General features: G+C 39.6%; 2 protein-coding genes across 4 annotated transcripts; both read right to left on the bottom strand.

Moving 5' to 3' along the window:
• Positions 1–1,892: 1,892 nt before the first annotated feature.
• Positions 1,893–21,837, bottom strand: LOC309700843 (NACHT, LRR and PYD domains-containing protein 3-like). The gene is made up of 14 exons (XM_082524680.1): positions 21,700–21,837; positions 16,886–17,023; positions 16,703–16,801; positions 15,694–15,792; positions 13,942–14,040; positions 13,198–13,276; positions 11,889–12,117; positions 9,915–11,724; positions 9,473–9,646; positions 9,028–9,183; positions 6,222–6,395; positions 5,525–5,680; positions 3,820–3,866; positions 1,893–3,652 (listed from the first exon to the last, which is right to left on the bottom strand). The coding sequence occupies exons 2-14, from the start codon at positions 16,972–16,974 to the stop codon at positions 3,099–3,101; spliced, it is 3,765 nt and encodes a 1,254-aa protein (XP_082380806.1). The 5' UTR covers positions 16,975–17,023; positions 21,700–21,837; the 3' UTR covers positions 1,893–3,098.
• On the bottom strand, positions 17,030–21,016 carry LOC309700876 (piggyBac transposable element-derived protein 3-like). 3 transcript variants are annotated; one of them, XM_082524770.1, is made up of 3 exons: positions 19,918–21,016; positions 19,493–19,718; positions 17,030–19,307 (listed from the first exon to the last, which is right to left on the bottom strand). In XM_082524770.1, the coding sequence occupies exons 1-3, from the start codon at positions 20,006–20,008 to the stop codon at positions 18,293–18,295; spliced, it is 1,332 nt and encodes a 443-aa protein (XP_082380896.1). In that variant the 5' UTR covers positions 20,009–21,016; the 3' UTR covers positions 17,030–18,292. The 3 variants fall into 3 exon arrangements, with proteins under 3 accessions (XP_082380896.1, XP_082380897.1, XP_082380898.1); XM_082524771.1 differs by having other exon boundaries at positions 19,493–19,715; XM_082524772.1 differs by lacking the exon at positions 19,493–19,718.
• Positions 21,838–22,493: the final 656 nt, after the last annotated feature.

Raw genomic sequence — 22,493 nt, 5'->3', positions numbered from 1 at the left:
TTCCAACTGAGAGGAGGCTGCAGGATGGAACCAGGACAAGATGGAGAGATTATTCCTCTCAGCTGGTTTGGGAATGCCTCGTTGTTAGAGAGAGGTGTGGGTCTCTCTGCTGAGACTGCTCCTCCCATGACCCAGACATGGACAAGCAGCAGATAATGGATGGATGGATGGAGTGAACTTTAATCATGCAAATATAGCTCTTAATCTTGACTAAAGGAACTGTTCATATATAAACGTATGTTTTTCATGCAATCACAGAGGATTTTATCACAGCAGCGTAATGTGAGTGTTTAACAGTCTAACTTTCAAAACAAATCAGTGGGTTTTGCAATGAAATGGAAAATGCACTAATAGTTCACATTTACATGGTCTACATCACAAGGAAATGAAAAGGACAGTGTCACTGTGAATTATGGGATGGAATTATGTCCTTTCTTTTCAGAGAAGCTCCAGTGTTTTCTCTGCTAAGGGAGATAATAAAGGAAACATTGAAGCCACCTCAGTCAGCTTCCTAAGCAAAACTAGTCCTTCAACCCTAAGATTCAAGATGAGGCTGAGAGATGTGATCATGTGACCTGATGGACATGCCCACTACTTTGTGGTTTTGTGTGTGTATGTGTGTGCGCATGTGTGTTAGTCCTTTGGGACCTCCTTTTGGGAAGTGGGTCAACCGCTTGGCAAGGCATGCCGGCTTGTTAGCATTGAATGTAAACACACACACACACACACACACGCACGCACGCACGCACGCACGCACGCACGCACGCACGCACACACACATACACACACACACACACACACACACGCGCACAGAGCCCCTCTGGCTGTAATTGGCAACAATGAAAATTACACACAGGCTAATTAGCAGCTCCTTGACACAGGCAGGAAGCTCGGTGTGTATGGATGAACGCACACTCATCACTAACTGCAGCATAGTTTAGAGACAACAAGGATTTACAGACACTCAGCAACACCTGCTGACAGCGAGGAGGTCCAAACACCTAAAATCAAATTCATCCTGAGCCAGAAAACGAGCTGATTTTATTTAACTTTGATTAAATGTGTCACCAAGTCACATCACTCATAGATTCATTCATTTTAATACATCTCTGTGTGGTTTACTTAAAATGTACACTAGGATGTGCACATGTTTGAGTGTCCCCCGTGTGCCCTCTGAAATCTACACATATGCATATCGGTGTGTTCGTGTTTCAGGAGGAGTTTAAGGAAGTCTGAAAAACAGCTTCATGTCATCAGACGTGTGAAGTGTACTTTCAGCATCTTTATGAAACACAACTGTTATATCTGTTCTAGTTATAACCAAATGAGCTAACGAGGTCTTCCTCCAGTTTATCTGCAGTGTTAGAGCACCCTCCAGTGGCTACTGACAGCTCAAAAGGTTTTGAATGAATTCTGATAAAACTTTGGAGATTGGGGTGGTGTTAACAATCCATTAAAATTTGGTTTACATCCACTGAGGTCTTCAAGGTAAGCTTAGTGAGTTATTGTTTGAGAATTGACAAAAAAGCCTCATAACTCAGAACCTGTGATTCTTACAAGTGTGGTGTGAAATGTCACCATATAGAAAGTCCCATAGAAAGATTTACAATATCATGCAACATTTGACCTCTGACCTCTTTTTCAAGGTCAATGATTGAGCTGAAGGTCAAAGTAATAATCATCCTAATAATAATAATAATAATCCTATATACAACTATTTAAAACAGTTTTTGCAGTTCTTACTGCAGGCTTGTAACAACATTAAAGTATATAGGGAATCATATATGCAGATTCTAAATATCATGTCATTTTTTACCTCTGCCCTCACTTTTGTTCTTTTGACATTTGTTCTGATCTTATTCAGCTTTACAGATGAAAACCACACAGCGATATTAAAAGTAATGTATTTATTAGAAATTATAACCACCTTGATAGTCCTTTTCATAATCAAAGTCTTCCTCTTCATGGAAACATATAATCCAACCTTGTCATTTATGTTTCCACATCCATTATTCATAATATCCAGTCATCACATTTCCAGTAAAGAGCAGACTCCTGATCGTTTGTATTGTTCTAAGTCGCTGAGTTCTCTTATTATCAGAACTTTCACTTCTTTAGGAGTCTTATCATTACTTTGCAGTTCCTCGGTCATGGTGCTTATATCTTGTTTTGTTTTTCAGGCTACGTGCCTGTTTTGCAATTTCAGCAGTTTTTTTCATTAAATGTTCATTGGAAATACACACCAGTCCTCTTTAGCTTCTTCAAAATGGGCTTTGTTTTACTATCTATACAGAGCATGTGACATGTTGTGATATGATGTCTCTGAATACTCACATTCTTCATTTGGAGAAATTTATCACTTGCTGTTCAAGTGTTTGCAGCTCCTCTGCTGGGGCATCTTCACCGTCTCTACCTCTGCCAGCTGTTGATCTGGTGTAGGTTCAGTGTTACATCTCTAGTCCACTTATGATTAAATACTCATTCTTGTGTATTGTTCAAGGCCCTCGATCCGCTGTTCCAAGCCGTCTATTTTCTTGTCCTTCTCCTTTATCAGGTTTTTTTAGTTGTTTAATCTCATTTATTAGGACATGTAGCATACCTTGCTGTTTAGCCACTTTGCTCAGTTCGTCCAAAATGAAATTTGGCGATTTCATGATCTCCTCCGACTCCTCTTCAACTCATGAGTTTGCGTTTTTGGTGGCATTTTCAGATCAGTGAGATTGCTATTACCTTCATTAGCGCTGCAATAAAATATCAGTGCATGGGCTCAGGAACACTTCCAGAAACAGCGTCTGTGAGTTGTTTTAAGAAACAACTAAAAACTCATCATCTTAGACTTGCTTTTGTTAAGTCTTTTTTTTAGTGCTCCGTTTTTTAAATTTTATTGTGAAGCACTTCGTTATCCTTGTCTTGAAAGGTGCCATATAAATAAAATGTTGCTTACTCCTGAGCTACGACCGCCATCCATGTGGAAGTAAGCTGGAGGCTACGCACCCAATCAGACATCAGGCTGAAGCCTGGCTGCTCACTAAACTTGTGAATGTCTGAGTATTTTCTAAATTCTTCTTCTGTGCATCTCAAACAGGTGAAGATTCTTATCAAATGCCACACAGACTCACAGAGGCCCCAAACAAGACTCTGAATCCAGGATAAAGCAGTTCAGTGAATGTTGTGCTGAAAGTGTGGAGGTGGATCAGAGTTTCAGAGGAGACTCTGTAGAAGGACAGAGTGCCAGAAGGACAGTCCACATACACTGCTACTCTGTTAGAGACAGAGGAGGAGGAGGAGGAGGAGGAGGAGGAGGAGATGGATGTTTGTCTGTTGTTGTTGTGCCTGACAGAATGAGGACCATCATCTGTACAATACAAACTCCAGGACTGATCATTCCATCCAAACAAACAATGTTTAGCATTTTCTTTCCTTCTGATTCTTCTGTAACTCACTGATATATAAACGTTTCCTCTCCACTCGACCTCCCAGTAACAGCGACCAGTCAGACCATCTCTACACAATAGTTGAGGATGGAAGTCAAATCTGTCTGGATGATCAGGATATGACTGATCCTCCTCCACACGTGCCACCTTCCTGTTGTTGTCAGACAGTTTCAGTTTTGTGTTCACTGTGTTTGTGTCGAATGTGAGTTGACAGGAATCTGATGGAGAGAACAAACACAGTCCAGCTGCAGTTATTGATCCATCATCCATCCGTTCATTGATTGACACTTTGATAATGACTCTTGACATCAGAGATGTGAATGAGTGATGTGACAGTTTGAAGATGGTTGAATGTTTTCATGAATCACATTAAAAACACACTTACACTTCCTCAGACCTGGTCTCAACCATCGGCCTCCAGCAGGCTCCACCCTGAAAGGAGGAGGGGGGTCAGACCAGCACAGTCTCTTTCAGCACGCACACATGGACATTACATCGCTCTCATACACATACTGTTAGACACTGATGAAGTCTGTATGACAGAAAGTGAAAGCTTACATTGAAAGCTCAGGACACTGGATGAGAGACCCTGAGTTAGATCAGTCTCTGGAAAGATAATTAAAGCCTCATTATACTGACTAATACCAAATTTAAAAAGTTCCTGATCAAAACCTCCAAAAGTTTATTTTGTTCATCTGGATGTAGCGTTTTCAGTGGGAGAAACGTTTCAACATTTTCAAACCCCAAAACACGCTGCACCAAAAATATGCAAATTATATGTTGCATGGTTGGATGTTAAGAAGAAAAAATTTTTTGATCATGCAATTTATTGAAAACAACACTTCCTGCATATTTCAGAGTGGCCTTTTATTGTGGGCAGTCTAAGGCACACCTGTGCAATATTCATGCTTTCTAATCAGCACCTTGACATGCCACACCTGTGAGGTGTGATGGATTATCTCGGCAAATGAGAAGTTCTCACTAACACAGATTTAGACAGATTTGTGAACAATATTTGATAATAATGGGTCCTTTGTGTATGTAGAAAATGTTTCAGATCTTTAAGTTCAGCTCATGAAAAATGGGAGCAAAAATAAAAGTGTTGCGTTTATATTTTTGTTTAGTGTATGTTGTGTAATAAGATTATCATTTGGTTGCCTTAAGTTTAGTTATGTTTCACGTATGTCTTCCTTATTAGTCTGTCATGTTTCTTGTCTTCTTGTCCATGTTGTCATGTCTGCGTTCCATGCCGTTTCCTGTTTTATTGTGTTTTGCTTCCCCTTGTCTTGTTAGGTCTGATTTGTTCCAGCTGTGTTCCCACCTATTCCCCATCCCCCCATTATCTGATTGCGTACTAGCCTTCTGTCTTCCTTTGTTCAGTGTCAGGCCATCTTTTGTCTTTTGCGCCATATTTCTATGTTCCAGGTATCTTTGTATCCATGCCAAGTTTCATGTTTTTTTTCATGTTTTTGTTTTTTATGTTTATCTTTAGTTTCCTCGGTTTAGGTTATTGTTTATTCTTGTCTTTGTTTGCCTTATATATTACTTTCTTCATTTCTTCATCAGCCACATTAAACGGCTCGCTTTTTGTTAATACTCAAATTTTGGTTCCACGTTCCTCTGTGTCTGCATTTTGGGTCCACTCTTCATAAATTCAAACAGTCTGCTTCGGCTCACTGTGACAAATGAATTATAAATATTATATCGATATTGGTCTACTTAATCATAAAGTAATAGAAAAAAAAATATTGCCATTATAAAAAAAGCTACACAGAGAACTTTCAATCCTTGTTTGTGCAAAACAATCAAATAAAAATCCTAATGTGATATTAAATAAACCACTCTAGCCTCAAGCACAGCAGTGTGTGGTACTAAAAGTAAAAAAACAAAACAAACAAACAAACAAACCAGTGTTCATTTATTTAACATTCACACAAATGTAAGACTTGTTTTTCTTTTATATGGCTTGGAGCAAAAATTTATATATATAAAAAAAAAAGCTCCTTGATGAGTGAAGAAATTTCTCCTATTTCCTCGAGTGTCTCTTTCTCCATTGCCAGGCACTTTGGCTGCCAAAGGCCACTTCATACCTGAGTATGTCCAGTTGGAGCTGCTTCAGCAGCTTCACCCCTGCCTCTCCTGGATCATTGTAGCTCAGGTCGAGCTCTCTCAGGGTGGAATGGTTGGAGTTCAGCACTGAGATAAGAACAGTACAACCTTCTTCTGTGATCAAGCAGCCTGACAATCTGCAGACAGCACATGTGACAGATACTATAAGAGAACAGTGACGCAGTCAAATAGCGAGAAACAATACCTCCATTTAACAAATATGTGATCGATTGAAGCGCAGAGTTAGCTTTAACAGAGATATTTTGAGCTAAAAGTTTATTTGTTCAATTAATGAAACTATTAAAGTAAGAATTAGGACAAGCCCTACACAAAGTAGAACTGATGCTCATATGAGTGTCATTAGTTTTGTAGGGATTTAAGCACTACTTAAAAAGTTGACCAGATAATTACTCTCAATGAAAAAGCCTGGTGTGAATTACTAGTTGATTCTGAGGAAAATGTGAACATCTGTAATAAATTACATCAAATTAAAAACAACAAATCGACGCTACACAGTCTGTGTGAAAAGAAATCCTGTTATTAGATAAAGTTTTAATAATATAGCAGAATATAGCAGAATAAATCAACAATAGTCCTGGTTAGCCATGGTTAGCCACATAGGTTAGCATTGAATATGATTTAAATGGACTTTATATGAAAAGTTTGAAGAATCCTGACCTGAATATTTCCAGTTTACAGTATGGACTCTCTAGTCCACCACACAGTGTTTTCACTCCCGAGTCCTTCAGGTCATTATTATTCAGGTCCAGCTCTCTCAGACTAGAGGAGTGGGAGCTGAGAACTGAGGATAGAGTGTCACAGATTCTGTCCGAGAGGTTACAACCACTTAGTCTGTTGAGACAACAAGAGGTAAAAAAACCCAAACAAACACACAAACCAAAATAAACAAACAAACAAACAAACAAACAAAAAAACGTTAAAATGTGCAGTCTATACTGATTATTAACTGTGCACATGCTAAATCCTTGCTGGTCTATTCCAAATATCCTTAAGACATTTTATTATTTATACACTTTGTGCATTATTTGTACAAAATAAAATTTATATTTTTTAACATCCGACTAAATCGCAGTGACGTATTTATGGTCATTTTATACTTTATACTTCATTTTTATTACAATAATATTAGCCCTCTGGGGTCCAGGGTATAACTGGCCGTTTTTGACTACTTTTGATTTTACCTCTATATTTCACCTTTAAAAACTGTTTATCTTGCCTTATTTTGTATCATTATTTTCAGCACAACCTCAAATATTTGAAATTTGAGTTATTTTTTCATTTTGGCATACTATATTAGCACAATTGATCTAACTTCAGACAAAAAAATTTATCTGAGTAGAAAAAAGTTATATTTTTTACTGTAAAACCCACAAACATGTTTAACGAATCATTTTCATAACTTGAAATGCAAATAGAAATTGTACATTTCTAAAAATTATGCACAAGTTTTGCAAACAACAAAGTTATAAGGTACTTTTTACCTAAAAATGCAGCCAAGGCCTCAGGCGTTTTTTATATAACCATTTAAATCTATTTACAGAACAATCATGTGTGCTGCATCAGATGAGAAGGCACACAAATTATTTGTGCGAGTCCAAAAAACTAGTTTGTGTTCAGTATAAAACAGAGGAGAACACCACAGGCCTAAACCCTGCAGGTCTGACAGCAGGAGGTGTATCAGTCCTGTTTTCCATGTGGGAACAGCGTTTACACTGGAATCTGCATTTGATGGCTTTTTTGGAGCAAATGTGACATTCAGCAGTATAACTGACACACAATACAAAACAATAACTACACAACACACTAACTCTAGCCTCCAAACACGCTAAACGTCACTAATGTCTCACATATGAAAACTTGCTCTCTCTCTTTCTTTTGCTCGCCCGCTTTCCGTCGCGGGTGTCACTCCTAAAACTTCCCCTTCTCCCTAAACAACCAAGTGCCGCATGGTAAACTCTAACACCAATAGGGAAGGGGTGTTTTTTCCTTTTTTTCACTCACAAGTGGCGAGTGTTTGCTAGCGCTGTCTGTAGAAAACACAGTTTTTACCGTTCTTCCCGCTGTAAACACCACTGTTTTGTTCAGAAAAAACATTGCGTGTATTTTTTATCATAACCCTGGCTTTACGTGGCCCATTGACACAATTCAAAAACTGGTATATCGTTTGAAGTCCGTACTCTCGACCCAAATTGAAATGGAGACTGAGTCGCAGCATCTTGTAGCTGTGTCGTCTTAAATTGGTCATGTGATTTTGATGCGCCGGTGCGTCCGTCGACTCCAGAGGGTGAATACAATAATAATCAATTGATTGTAATTTAATTGCAATAAATTGTTTTACCTGTATAACAAAGTTAAAGTCTAAAGTTGAGAACTGAAATACAAATTATTTGCATGCACTAAGGCTGGGCGATTGGAGGAATATATCGACTATTGACAATAGGCTCAATCGTTTTTACAAGGGTGATTTATTTATTTATTTGCTAATAATGTTGGCTGAAGCTAACAGAAGCAGTCAACAGAAACAAATAATAGCGCTGTTTTAACGTCACCCTCCTTCAGCTGTGAGCAAATGCACCCTCCTTAGAGTGCTGGAGCGATTTACTCAAATAAGAGAAAGAAAGAACAGCAGTAGCCTATGTTAAAAAAAAACAAAAGCATTTTATCAAATAAAAAAACCCACTATGGTGGGGAAGGAAACAAAGAGAAACTGGCTTATTTTTTCCACTATAACCGTGTTTACAGGCATTTCCAGTGTTTATCTGTTTTACACACTCGACCAAACAACTCTTCACTGAGGTAACAGTCTATTTCTATCTGTGCCTTTTCCTCCAGTGTGCAATTTGGCAATTACTTTGTCCATGTTTGGACTTCATCTGTGTTCTAAACGCGCAAATCAATATGTGCATCATTACATTGCTCCGCCCATCAAAAAGTCTGTGCATACGTGAATATATCACCTGCATCGGTTGGAAGTTTTTTTACATATCGCCCAACCTAAGCATGTTCTTTGGAAATAGTGGTTCAAAGTAATGCAGTCCACTTTCAATCCTCCTTGTCCATATCATTAAAAGCAGCCAAATATAGTAATAAAACATTAGCAGCTTAGTCATTTGTAAAGTAGTAAACCAGTACAAAAAACAACAAAAAACAACAACAAAACAAACCCCTCCCAAAACACTTGGCATGGCTTGTTATCCAGAGGTGGTGGGGAACATATGAATCCTCAAAACATACCCTCTGCTTATTCGGTTCGCATTTATATTCATAAGCATATGGACAAATAGGCTGCGTGAGACTACGAAGCTACAGATTCACAAACCCTTCACTTATTTCTTGTTCACGTTCAAGTAGAATTCCTATAATGAGCTAAATGAAAAAGGCTACTTTATGTGTGACTGTAAGAAAAACTTTCAAAATCATCTTCCTCTATCAGACACTGTGGCTGCAAACAGCCTCTGCACACCTGAGTGTGTCCAGTCGGAGCTGCTTCAGCATCTTCACCCCTGCCTCTCCTGGATTATTGTAGCTCAGGTCGAGCTCTCTCAGGTGGTAATGGTTGGAGTTCAGTGCTGATGTCAGAGCACTACAACCTTCTTCTGTGACTGAGCAACTTGACAATCTGCAGACAGCATACATGACAGAAACTATTAAACAATTAGAAAAAATTGAACTGGTGCTCACGTGGTAAATGGTAAATGTACTGGTTCTTAGATAGCGCTTGTCTACTCTACCTGAACTCTCAAAGTGCTTCATGAGTGTCATTTCTTTAATTAAAGAGAAAAAAAAGATCCTAAACAGACCACATGAAAAGAAAGTAGTGAGAAAGTCCTGATAATTTAATATGTAATATCTAGGATCTCAACTAGAACAATTTTACACATATCATGAAAGATTTGAAGAATCGTAACCTAAGTTTTTCCAGTTTAGAGTGTGGACCCTCAAGTCCCCCAGACAGTACTTTCACTCCGGAGTCTTTCAGGTTGTTGTTACTCAGGTCCAGCTCTCTCAGACAAGAGGAACGGGAGCTGAGTAGTGAGGATAGAGTTTCACAGATTCTGTCTGAGAGGTTACATCCACCAAGTCTGAGGAGACAACAATGGACAAGAAAATAATAATATGTGACTGCACAGCATGAACTTTTGATTATACATGGACTATATAAATCATCAACTTAGCACATGCTAAATCGTTACCAGTTTACCCTAAGAAACCCGATGACATAATGAGCTTATACATTAAGTGCAGCTTCTAATTGGCACATAAATCTTACATCAAACTAGACAGCACACAACTGTGCTAAACAGAATAACAAAAACAGTGTGTTTAAATCATGAAAACTTTATGACTTACAGCGCTATGCTGGAGCATTTAATCACTGGCAGGAGCCTTAGGAAAGCCTTCTCTGAAGCAGAGTATTTCTTCAGGTCAAACACAAACAGATCTTTTTCTGATGATAATAAGATAAAGACCAGAGCTGACCACTGAGCAGGAGACAGTTTATCAGCAGCGAGACTTCCTGATCTCAGGGACTGTTGGATCTCCTCCAATATAGAATGTTCATTTAGTTCATTAAGACAGTGAAACAGGTTGATGCTTTTCTCTGCAGATAGATTTCCACTGAGCCTCTCCTTTATGTGTTGAACTGTTTCCAGATTGGTCTGTGAGCTACATCCTGTCTGTTCTAGCAGCCCATGTAAAAGACTTTGATTGGTCTGAAGTGAAAGACCCAGGAGGAAGCGGAGGAACAAGTCCAGTTTTCCGTTTGAACTCTGTAAAGCCTTATTCACAGCACCCTTGTACAAGCAAGTGTCTGCAGATTCTTCTTCTTGCAAATTCTGGGTGGTTTCCTGTTGCTTTTCCAGTAAATTCACTCCAGAGTTGATGAAAGTCAGATGGACATGAAGAGCAGCCAGAAACTCCTGAACACTCAGATGGATGAAGCAGAACACCTTGTCCTTGTACAGCCCTCTCTCCTCTTTAAAGATCTGTGTAAACACTCCTGAGTACACTGAGGCGGCGCTGATATCGATGCCACAGTCTGTCAGGTCTGATTCATAGAAGATCAGGTTGTCTCCTTGCAGCTGCTCAAAAGCCAGTTTTCCCAGAGACTCAACCATCTGTTTGCTCTCTGGACTCCAGGGTGGATCTGTCTCCATTCCTCCATCATACTTGACCTTCTTCACTTTTGCCTGAACCACCAAGAAGTGGATGTACATCTCAGTCAGGGTTGTAGGTAGTGCTGTCCTTGTTTCCTCTTTTCTCTTCTTCCCCACATCCTCCAGAACTGTAGCAGCGATCCAGCAGAAGACTGGGATGTGACACATGATGTGAAGGCTTTGTGATGTCTTGATGTGGGAGATGATCCTGCTGGCTTGCTCCTCATCTCTGAATCTCTTCCTGAAGTACTCCTCCTTCTGTGGGTCAGTGAACCCCCTCACCTCTGTTACCATGTCAATATACCCAGGTGGGATTTGATTGGCTGCTGCAGGTCGTGTGGTTATCCAGAGGTGAGCAGAGGGAAGCAGGTTCCCTCTGATGAGGTTAGTTAGCAGCACATCTACTGAGGTGGACTTAGTGGGGTCTGTCAGGATTTTAGTTTTGTGGAAGTCCAGAGGAAGTCGACACTCATCGAGGCCATCAAAAATTAAGACAACCTGGAAGTCTTCAAAGCTGCAGATTCCTACTTCTTTAGTTTTGGTAAAGAAGTGATGAACAAGTTCCAGCAGGCTAAAGTTTTTCTCTTTCAGCACATTCAGCTCTCTGAAAGTGAATGGAAATATGAACTTGATGTCCTGGTTAGTTTTGCTTTCAGCCCAATCTAGAGTGAACTTCTGTGTTAGGACTGTTTTCCCAATGCCAGCCACTCCCTTTGTCAACACTGTTCTGATTGGTTCATCTCTTCCAGGTGAGGCTTTAAAGATGTCTTCTTGTCTGATTGTTGTTTCTGGTCCATCTGGTTTTCGTCTCCTGGATGTTGTTTCAATCTGTCTGACCTCATGCTCATCATTGACTTCTGCAGTCCCTTCTGTGATGTACAGCTCTGTGTAGATCTGATTCAGAATGGTTGGATTTCCTGCTTTAGCGATCCCCTCAAACAGACACTGGAACTTCTTCTTCAGTTGAGATTTAAGATTATGTTGACAAACTGGAGCAAATCTGCCTGAAAACAGACAATATGTTACCTGATTAAGTTATATATTAAATATCCCACCATTTAATTCTTCTAAAGAATGAGTGTTTACATATGTGCTGGTGTAATCCTTCAGACATTAGTAAATGTCTTAGTATAACCAGCAGCTTCTATGTTTAGAAAAATCCTCTTACTGCTCAGCAGACGGTCAGCCAGCTCATACTGCTTCATTCCTCTCAGAAACTGCAGTGTGATCTTTATAAATGCCTCTCTGTTGGTACGCCTTTGCTCTTCATCCTCACACTCCAAAATCTCCTTATCCTCCGTCTGGCAGTTTAAGCATTCTGAATAATCTGGATACAGAACTGTCTGGATCTTCTTTAACTCATTCTTCACAAAAGTGATGATTTTCTCCTCCAGGAGCTGGAACAGAAATTTATATGAATGACTCAATAAATCTGAAATCATAGATACAAACATCAGAACCATGTTGAAAACAATTACAATCCAGCTGGAATTAAAATCTGTTTTATTTATACATCATTCCAGGGCTTCGTGTGGTGTCAGTTTGCTGTTTTTAGATCCCCCTTAAAAGCTGAATAAATTAACTTTAGACCTTGGTGATGGAGGAAAATGTCTCAGGGAATGTTAAGATTCCTGCTGAGCACTGCAGGTCTGCATACACCATTTCTTTTGTTTTGCACTCAATGCTGCATTTATGTGGGCATTCACACCCATCAATCTGGGAAGAGTTTTAAAGCAAGTTGAAAACAATTTGAAGGCCATCACCCTAAAGATTATTCACAAGTGGAAAATAATAAGTCAGTTGCTAGTCTTCCAAGGTGTGGATGTCGCGGCAAACCTGGTTAGACTGTACAATTCTCAAAGAAACAGCAAAAAAAACACAAGAGCTAAAGAGTTGAAGTTTATGACAGTACATTTAGAAAAAGGAGAAACAAATATTGCAAGTTTAGAAGGGTTGTCAGGAGAAAGCTCTCCTTTCTGAGAAGAAAACAGCACAGCTTAGGTTTGTAAAGCTGCATCCAAACAAACCACAAGACTCTGAATGGATGACACCAAAGTGGAGACCTTTGGTCATACCACACAATTTTGTGAAAAAACACAGGATCAGCACTAAGGAGCCGAACCCCAACCCTGAAAAACAAACAAATCCCATAATCAAACCTCCACTAAACTTTACATTTGGCACAGTGCAGTCAGACTTTCATTTCCAGTTGCTTCCACTTTATTATAATACAACTTTCTGTAACGATTTAAAAGTATTTTTTAAATAAAACTAACAAGTGGTTTAGAAATATTAGAGCTTGAAATACAATGTAAATACCATACAGTTATATTTTTGCTGCTGCACCATCTGAATTTTGAAGCTATTTTCAAAAATAGTCACGCTTTTTGCTTCTGTGTTTGGTTGTAAGAACATGCATAAAATTTTTAAGAAATGACTGTGAACAGATGTAAAGTACTGTTTGTATATTTACAGACCATAAATATGGAGTCCAGGTGTGCTTGATGCTCCTGGGGAGGCTGATCACTGGGAACCTCTGAGGTATTCTTGTTCTCTCTGTAGAGATGAATAAATAAGAGAGAAAAAAAGACTTCTCAGAAAAACTATTTTACAATCCCACCTTCCTAATTAAGAGGAAAGGAAAACCATGTAATCATGTTTTACCAGTGTTAGAATTTTTTACAGTGATGATTTGAATTGTTGAATGATTTGTTTTAGCTTGATTACCAGCAGCTAAGACAGATGTTCATATAAGATAGAATCACGGCACTGATGGACTTCTTTGAGACATTAATAATTGATTTGTGGCTACTAGGTGCAAAATAGTCTCTTGGACTTTACCTAAGCCATCAAGAAAGAAACCTATAAGTGATTTGTGGCTTAGATTTTAACTTCAAAGGCTTCTAAAACAAAGGCTGCCAGTAAAATGGCAAAAGCCCCATAGCCCTTTGTTCGGTGGCTAAATGGTGGGGCAATTAGGAGCAGCTGGTTAAAAAAAAAAAGAGTCTCTATTGACATCCAATTCTTAATAGCAGTAAGGGCTGCCTCCACTTAGCAAGACCTGATGCCACTCGACTGGTTGTTACCAACATTGTTTTCTGAGCCAAAGTACAAAGTTTACACCTGCTGGACCAGCTTTCTGACAGAAAAGCCTCTTACATCAGTGGTTAGGTTTTTGAAAGTTTACTGAAAAAATAAAAATATATACAGATATAGATTACCTTTCCACAGCAGAGTTTTGTCCTTTAAAATTAGCACCAATACTCTTTGACCAGTCACTCTTTAAGGACACACAGCTGGGTTCAGGTCCAGGTTGGTTCCTGTGAATAATGATGGAGCAGTGATGTGAGTGCTGAGCTGTGTGAGAATAGATTATCGTATTATCGCAGTAGTTGGGATTTAGTTGTTGAACCATGGTAAAGCATTATATTCATTATTCATTTAAGTAGGTCATAGGTCAAGTTACTAAACATTCACACATCGAGCACACACATAGAATTGGAAGAATAGGTCAGAGATGTATGTGAGAAGCAGGAGCGACAGAAAGCTGCCGTTAGTGGGATAAGGAGTTGGTAAGCCAAACTCAGGAGAATATAGTGTGCGAAGAAGTGGGCAGCAAGGACACAAGATAGGGAGGCAGGAGACAGAGAGGGATCACAAGGTTGTTGATGTCTGTGTATAAATGTGTGCTGCTGGGACGGCCCCAGCGGATTTTGATATTGGATGCTGAGCTGTGAAAATCCCCATGTACATGTAATAAAATTAATGGATTGTTTATGTTGAGAAAAGACAGGAATGGAATATTACACTGTTTCATGATACCTTATATTGCTGATTTATAAAGAAATACTGTTTGCATAGAATCACGGCCCGCTTTGTCTGATTAGGGAGAACAAAACATGCTGAAAGCCAAGGTCATAACTGAAGCTCACTAAGGCTACGTCCACACTAGCACGGAGATATTCGAAAACGGCGTTTTCATACGAAAATGCTCCGTGTCCACACTAGCGTTTTCAGTCATTTTGACAGAGTTGCCCAAAATGCAGGCGCTCAGACTCAAGGTGTCAACTCAAAGTCACAGCTTTATTGGCTGGCAGGGAAAAAAAAATACAAACTAAACTAGGAAACACCAACCTAAAACTCACAGTGAGACACAGGGAGATCCACACAGCATGAGGGACAACACGACACTGACTCAGAGAAACACAGGGCTTAAATACACTGGGAAGTAACGAGGGGAATGAGACACAGAAGGAGAGCACAGCTGGGGGAAATAAGAACTGACGAGACAAGGAAGCGTAAACTGAACACATTCACATAAGACACGGACCTTCAACGTAAAACAGGAAGTATGACACAGAGACGCGAACTAGACTAGGGGAGACAGAGCAACTAAGAAACACAGACAACACCAACAACAAAGAGACACAGAGGGCAGCTACTAAATACTCAGAGAACTAAACAGAATACAAGAAAACGAAACTAAGACACTACATTAAAGAATAAGCTGGGACAACAAAGAGAACTAAGAACATAATACAAAAAACTCAGAGGCGCAAGAAACTCAAAACACTGGGTCACTGACCCAGGACCGTGACAAAAATGCCGTCTCAATGTGGACAGGAGGCCAAAACGGAGAGAAAATGATGGACATAGCCTGAGAGGGAGAGAAAGAATGTGAATGTTTAGATTTTATGACTCGGGTGGGGGTCGAGGCTATAAGAGTGTGTGTAACTGTCAGACACTTCAAGATCTGCAGGACCTCCTCCTCTGCACATCTCCCGTCCAGATGATTGTATTGCTCAAAGAGTTTGTATGGAATAAAGAGAATTGTATTGATTAAAGAGATTGTTGAGTGGGCATTAAAACACCGAGTGTTGTTCTTCCTTCAGCCCGAAGATCAAAGAATTGTTTTTTTTAACAGTGTTTGAAAGTTTACTGAAAAAATAAAAATATATACAGATATAGATTACCTTTCCACAGCAGAGTTTTGTCCTTTAAAATCAGCACCAATACTCTTTGACCAGTCACTCTTTAAGGAAACACAGCTGGGTTCAGGTCCAGGTTGGTTCCTGTGAATAATGATGGAGCAGTGATGTGAGTGCTGAGCTGTGACATGGAGAAGAGTCATGGACAGTTAGAGATGGTCATCTCACCTCTGAGCTTTGGTCTGGCTCTGTTCTCATAGCAAAGTGTAAAATGGACACAGTGCACACACAGCGTATCTATTACACACTTTGTCGTGATATTGGGTTGTATCATAAGTGAAGAAAAGTAATGCGAGGCCTCACTTATAAAGTGCTTTACAAACCAAACAACAAAGAACCACTTACTGCCAAAGAGACAGATATGAAAGTGGACAGTATATCCTTGATTTCTAAACATAAAACTGTTGTTGCAGCCAGGTCCAACTGATAATTTCTGATAGGTTTCTATTTGGCAGTATAAAAGGGATTTGTTTTAAAGCACTCATTAGATTCACTAATACTTTGCACAATAGGAAAGTTCAAAGAACTCAGTGAAGATCTAAGGAGAACTACAGATTTACACAAATAAATCCCAACAGTCATATGACCCCGTATAGGGAGGCCATATATGGGGTGGCTGTAGCTCAGGTGGCAGAGCAGGTCGGCCACTAATCAGAAGGTCGGTGGTTCGATCCCAGGCTGCATCCTGGCTGCATGCCAAATATCCTTGGGCAAGATACTAACCCCTACTGGTGGTGGTCAGAGGGCCCGGTGGCGCCTGTGTCCGGCAGCCTCGCCTCTGTCAGTGCGCCCCAGGGCAGCTGTGGCTACAATGTAGCTTGCTATCGTGTGTGTGAATGACTGAATGTAGTGTAAAGCGCTATGGACTAGAAAAGCGCTATACAAATGCAGGCCATTTACCATTACTTTGGCGACAATGAAACATCATCAAGTAGTTCATTTAAATCAGACACCAAATTGTTTGCTATCAGAGTTCACGTTACTATCAGCTTACCTCTCTGCAGCAAAGGGTTGTTCTTTAAAATTGCCACCAATACTCTTTGACCCGTCACTCTTTAAGGACACACAGCTGGGTTCAGCTCCAGATTGGTTCCTGTGAATAATGATGGAGCAGTGATGTGAGTGCTGAGCTTTGACATGGATTAGAGTCCTGGACAGTTAGAGATGGTCATCTCACCTCTGAGCTTTGGTCTGGCTCTCATGTTCCCCACACAGAGTGGTTTTAGAGGGAGGGACTCCCTCCTCTCTGTCCTCACACTGATCCATGCTGCTGAATTCACATCCACAACAGCTCACACACACTTTCTACCTTCACCTGCAGAGGAAACACAAATCATTCGTGTGCACATCAACTGAAATCCTCCTGTCATGAAGCACAGCACACATGATACATTCAGCTTAACTGGAACCTCCAGTCCATTTTCAAACATTTCAGTTGATAACTGAAAGTATGTATCACTCTTTTTTTTTCTTTTGAAGGACATGCTGCAAACCATGCTGAGTGAAAACCTTATACATTATAATACAGGCTTATAATTCGATGTTTTTTCGAAATTCTGTACATGAAAAGTGAGCGCGAGAGCCCTCGGTGCACCTGCTCGCTGCTGAAGTAAAAGTAAAACTTTATTGTCATCTCCGCTATATAAGTACAGTATATAGAGAGACGAGAGGACGAGGCTCCAGTTACAGCAGTGGAAGTAAACAAACAATATATCCTCCTGAGACCCAGGAAAAAAAAGTATTTTGATTTTGATTTTTTTAATATAAATCAAGTATTGGCTTGGTAAAAAACACATTGCAAAAACAATTTTGTTTTTAACAGATTTTATTTAAATTTTACAACATGTGCACTCCAGTGCACAAGGGGAGTTCATTGATCCCGAATGTGAAACTAACAAAATTCAAGAGCTGATTAAAAAAATTAAATGCTGCACTGAAATCTTTGTAAGCAGGATTTTAAAACATATTTACATAAAAACATCACAAAACAGTAGATCATGGGTCAACTTAGAAGTCACTGACATTTCACTGGCTGTAGGCCATTCGTCTAGGAACAACTGATTGCACTGGGTTTTTTTTATTTATTTCACAAAAGTCCATTCATTTATGATATCTAAGAAAGCACTGTGATTTTTTGGATACACAGAGGAACATTTGGCACTTCACACATCTCACATATGTTTTACTGTTGCACCCAAGCATTCTGCACCTGAAAGGCCTTGGGCTGTTAACCATTTCAGGCAAGTGGAGTGCACCATATTTTCTTACACTCTCATCTGGTTGGGGCTTCCTTTTCTTGATTTCTGGAGAGAACTCTTCATCACTGGTATTATTTAGGTCTTGTTCCCATGTTTGTCCCTTGTTTATCAGTTCTTCAGCCAAGAGGAGCTTGAACTCCAGGTACTGTGTATTCTTTTCAGCTTGTTGCATGGCCTCGCTGTCTTGTCGATATTGAAGCCATGAGTTGGTGATGGCCAGATCAATGAAATGAAGTATGGTGCGAACAGTCCACTTCTTGGTCCGGCTAGATATTCTGTAGAAGCTGAGCATGCGATCACATAGGTCAACCCCTCCCATGTTGATATTATATTCTGCAACCACTGCAGGTCTTGGGACTTGGATTTGTCTGTTCTTTCTTTGACCATCTGGAACAGGTATCCTGGGGCTCAATTCCATGAGCAGTTGATGCCATGACAACAGGCTTGTTGTCCATCCACTTGGTGACTGCTATTTCATGAGGTCTCCGTACAATCATTTCTGACGAACCTCTTGGTTTTGAGCTCAGGATGTTGTCAGCAGTGAAGTGGCACTCTTTTGGGATTCGATTCTTTTGAATTGTTCCTGTACCTAGAAGGCCCCTTTCTTTAAGAGCATCCAGAAGACTGATGGTGGTAAAATACCGGTCAAAGTAGACTAGTGATCCTCTAGGAAGTGTCTCTGTTAAACGCAAGACTGCATTTCCACTTATTCCCATCTGTTGGACTTGAGTGAAGGTGTTCTTTCCCATGTAGGTTTCAAAATCAAGCACTAAACCACCTGGACTTGCAAGAACAAACACTTTTAATCCTGTTGGATTTGGCTTTCCAGGTACAAACTGACGAACTGGACATTGGCCAGTGAATGGAACGATCTGTTCATCAATACAGACCTTTGTTGGCCTGGGCAGATTGAGGCAACCTTGGAGGACCCTCTTTAGAACTGGTCTGACTTTCCACAGGGGATCCTTTTTCTTTTCGCTTTCTGGCACACTGAGATCGTCAACCATTTTCAGCGAGGACCTGATCTTGTAGAAACGATCACGTGTCATGGAATCAGCTATAATTGCGACTCTTGTTTTGGCAGCCCAGTACATTCTAATTCTCGGATATCCAAGGCATGCCATGTACACAGAGATTCCTAAAAAGGTATTGATCTCCTCTGGTGTTGTGTTTAAACTACACCCTGAATCCCGTACCATACGCTGGTTGGTGAAGAAGGACAAGTCCTGAATTAGTTTTTTATCAATGTACTGCTGGAAATACTGCTGTGGGCTCCAATCATTACGTGTCATTAGTGTGCCATCATCTCGAATTCTGCATTCTTCCAACACAGGCATGAACCTAAGATAAAGAAAAATTACTTAGCAAAACAAAAGTCAGAAAAATTATTTATACTCAAATATCCGATATAGTTCACTTAAAACACTTTTACACTATCTTTACAAGTTAAATTAATTTACTGTAAAACATTTCTGTATGTTACTGGTACTTTTGTACTCAAAATCAAAAATTCCAGATTCTCCTACATGTTGGTTTTGGACCAGATAGGACGACGGCAGATTTCAGCTGGCCCTGTGTCTTTCTCCATTACATCTGGCCCTGCATCTTGGTCATCTTCGTCTGGTCCCTCATCTGGGTTCTCACCCTCTCCTGTCTGGCTCACATGACTCTCATCTTCTGAAAGATCTATGTCTGAATCTCCCTCAATGATTCTGTTAAGAATTCTCTCTGCCTCTGTCAAAGAGCTGTCTACTAGAAAAATGTGAAATAAAAATAAGTACAAAGTCCTGACGTGCACTGGAGTACACATTAATAAATTAGTCATTTGCTCTGTGAAATTAAATAAGCTTAGTTCTGAAAACTTCCTCAAATTACTTACTAGATGTTTATTTTTGAAAATTTATCAAAATATGAGTTGCAAAAACACTTTAAATGTAAATATCATGCTTACCTTTCCTTCTTCCATAAAATGTGCTTGTAGGGATGCCAGCCATTTTGAAAAGGAGGGAAAAGGATAGTTGGCAAGGCCACACCCCACACATGTGACATCATTTTAAAGGTACACTTGTCCTCTCTAAGAAACAACAGGACTTAGCAGAGTGGCATGTAGAGTATGAGAGATACAAGCAAAAACTAAATGTGTACTACAGTGCACAAAAATGAACTGCTGGGTCTCAGGAGAATATATAAGAAGAGTAAGAAAATAAATATACACTTTAGGACTAGGGGTAAAGGGATCAATCACAATGTAAAATTTACAGTTTGATGATTTAAAGTCTCACACACAAGCCGTCGAAAGGACTGGAGGGGGCCCTGCTGCTTCCAAATAGAGTCCATTTCATTTATAATGTTGTAAATCCAAGTCCATTATGTATTCATGATTTGAATGAGGGATGGGTGTTCATACTGGAGTGCAAAATTAAAACCAATGGAAGATGGACAAGAAAAGTTCAAAGCCACCTGGTCCTCAGTTTAGAAAAAAAGAGAAAAGAAAAGGAGGAGAAACGAGCAAAAGATTACCCATATGGAAAAGATATATATAAATCTTATAAAGTTTGTATCTGTCTTGTGTGAAACTTGTATGAAAAGCATATAAGTGTGAAAACAGATATAAGATCCCTTGAAAAATTATATAATGAAACTTGTATGTTTTGGATACTTACTAAAACAATGTATGAAAGTAATGCGAAAGTGGCCACTTTCATGAGTAAATCATGTAAGCCTTATATGATTTACTCATGAAAGTGGCCACTTTCATGAGTAATCACATATAAGTTTTTACTATTTCTTTTCTGTATGGGTAGGGCTGCTTGATTATGGCAAAAATGATAATCACGATTATTTTCACTGAAATTGAGATCTCGATTATTTGACGATATTTATTTAACCCTTTAAGACCTACCATAGAACCAAGTCCGCCAGAGCTTATATTATTTTTTTACATGTTGTAGTGCCATTTGTGGGAGCATTTCAAGTTGCTATACATCAATACAACTGTTATAGCCCATATTTTAATAATATGTATGCATTAAGTCCATAGTAATTACATTAATGTTATGTTTTTATGTTAATGTACAATCCTTAATATGTTTTGTGTGTGTGTGTGTGTGTGTGGGGGGGGGGGGGGGGGGGCAGAGGGAGTGTTCGTCCAGGGCGCCAAACAGGCTAGGACCGCCACCACCTACTACATTTGTCAGTGACTGCAGGGAGGAGGGACTTGCCACTCTTCAGTTTCTACAGGACTTGAACGCATGATAAGGCAGGCTGGGACTTGCTGGGAGTCCCCTCCCTCCTTTTCAAATAAACTTTACTGAGACCCACAAAATGCGAAACATGCCCCATACAGATAAAAAACTACAGACACAGCACAGACATTTCTCCTGTTTGCTCACAGACAGACTCGGATACGTCGTTATGTTAAGGAGCGGCTGCAGGGATTTATTAATCAAATCTGTCTGCGTCAGCCTTGGCTTGTCCTTGTACTTCCTGTTCAGATCATAAGGATAAAATAAATAAAGAGACGTTAAGTCTTGTAAATCGTTATCATAACTACCGCGAGTTACAAACGCAGAAAAGGTTTTAAGCTTCCGAAGTTTTAATAAAAGCAGTCCGAGGTTCTCCAGCGGCCAGCCAGCTTCTTCCCGTCTTCCCAGTTGCAGCTTTCAGTCCGTTAACGCCAACTGCGCAAACTGACGTGAGCTATCGAGGAAATCACGAAAGACTGATCCCTTACCTCCTACAGGAGACACATTTCTGTTCAATGAGCTCCATCGAAATGAAAAGAACCAATCAAAGAGGCGTTTGGGGGCAAACCCCGAACCATTCACTCGATCAAAGCCGCGCGCCCTGTCCAGTACGGTAGCGCGCGCGTTGTCCGATGCAACCAACCGAGTGGGTGTGCTACGACGTCTCCCTTTAGATTTCACAATTAATTTTACAGACTGTAGCCTTTAAACTTTCACCTGTAGCATTCATATTTTTTTTAAATCATCCAAACGTTTAAAGAAATACAGAGAAGATTGATATGTGTGCAATAGCTAGATAAAAATATATATTAACAAGATAATATGCAATGCAGAATTTGTTTTCTTCCAATCGGTACCAAAAAAAGAAAAAAAAAAACCAGTACAGAATATGTTTATTTTTATATTTAACAGCATTCTCAATACCATTAATCATAAACAGAGTTCTTATCACTTTTCATAAAATTTACAATGAGCTGCCATGGTATAATGAATTAATAATGTTAATAACCAACCATAAACAGCTGGTATAACAGAGCTCACGTCCACAGTTTAGCTAACAGGTTTTGTAGAATTCTTATTGTATTAGCTTGTTATTTACTTTTGAACTTAGAATATCACCTGCTTTCATTTAAAGTAACCCAGCATTACAGATATATTAGGGCATTTTTTAACCACTAGATGAAAGCAGAGACAGGGAGCAGGTCGTTTAATCCTACACTCTTAGAAAGGATGTGTTAAAATTGACACATCATGTGTTAAATTTTAACACATGTGCTGCATC

The sequence above is a fragment of the Aulonocara stuartgranti genome, assembly GCF_965226115.1.
Source record: "Aulonocara stuartgranti genome assembly, chromosome: 23".
NCBI lineage: Eukaryota > Metazoa > Chordata > Actinopteri > Cichliformes > Cichlidae > Aulonocara > Aulonocara stuartgranti.
This window is presented reverse-complemented; position numbering and strand designations above follow the sequence as displayed.

Bases quoted from the DNA above. Each gene is read 5' to 3' on its own strand.
- LOC309700843 (XM_082524680.1), bottom strand. From the start codon at position 16,974: ATGGATCAGTGTGAGGACAGAGAGGAGGGAGTCCCTCCCTCTAAAACC. The intron at 12,118-13,197 runs GTCTGTAAATAT...TTTCTGTTCCAG, and splicing joins ACCTGGACTCCATATTTATG to CTCCTGGAGGAGAAAATCAT. The intron at 6,396-9,027 runs GTGTGCAGAGGC...TTGTCTCAACAG, and splicing joins CTCCGACTGGACACACTCAG to ACTAAGTGGTTGTAACCTCT.
- LOC309700876 (XM_082524770.1), bottom strand. From the start codon at position 20,008: ATGTGTGGGGTGTGGCCTTGCCAACTATCCTTTTCCCTCCTTTTCAAA. The intron at 19,719-19,917 runs GTAAGCATGATA...ACATTTTTCTAG, and splicing joins ATTTTATGGAAGAAGGAAAG to TAGACAGCTCTTTGACAGAG. The intron at 19,308-19,492 runs GTAGGAGAATCT...TCTTTATCTTAG, and splicing joins ATCTGGTCCAAAACCAACAT to GTTCATGCCTGTGTTGGAAG.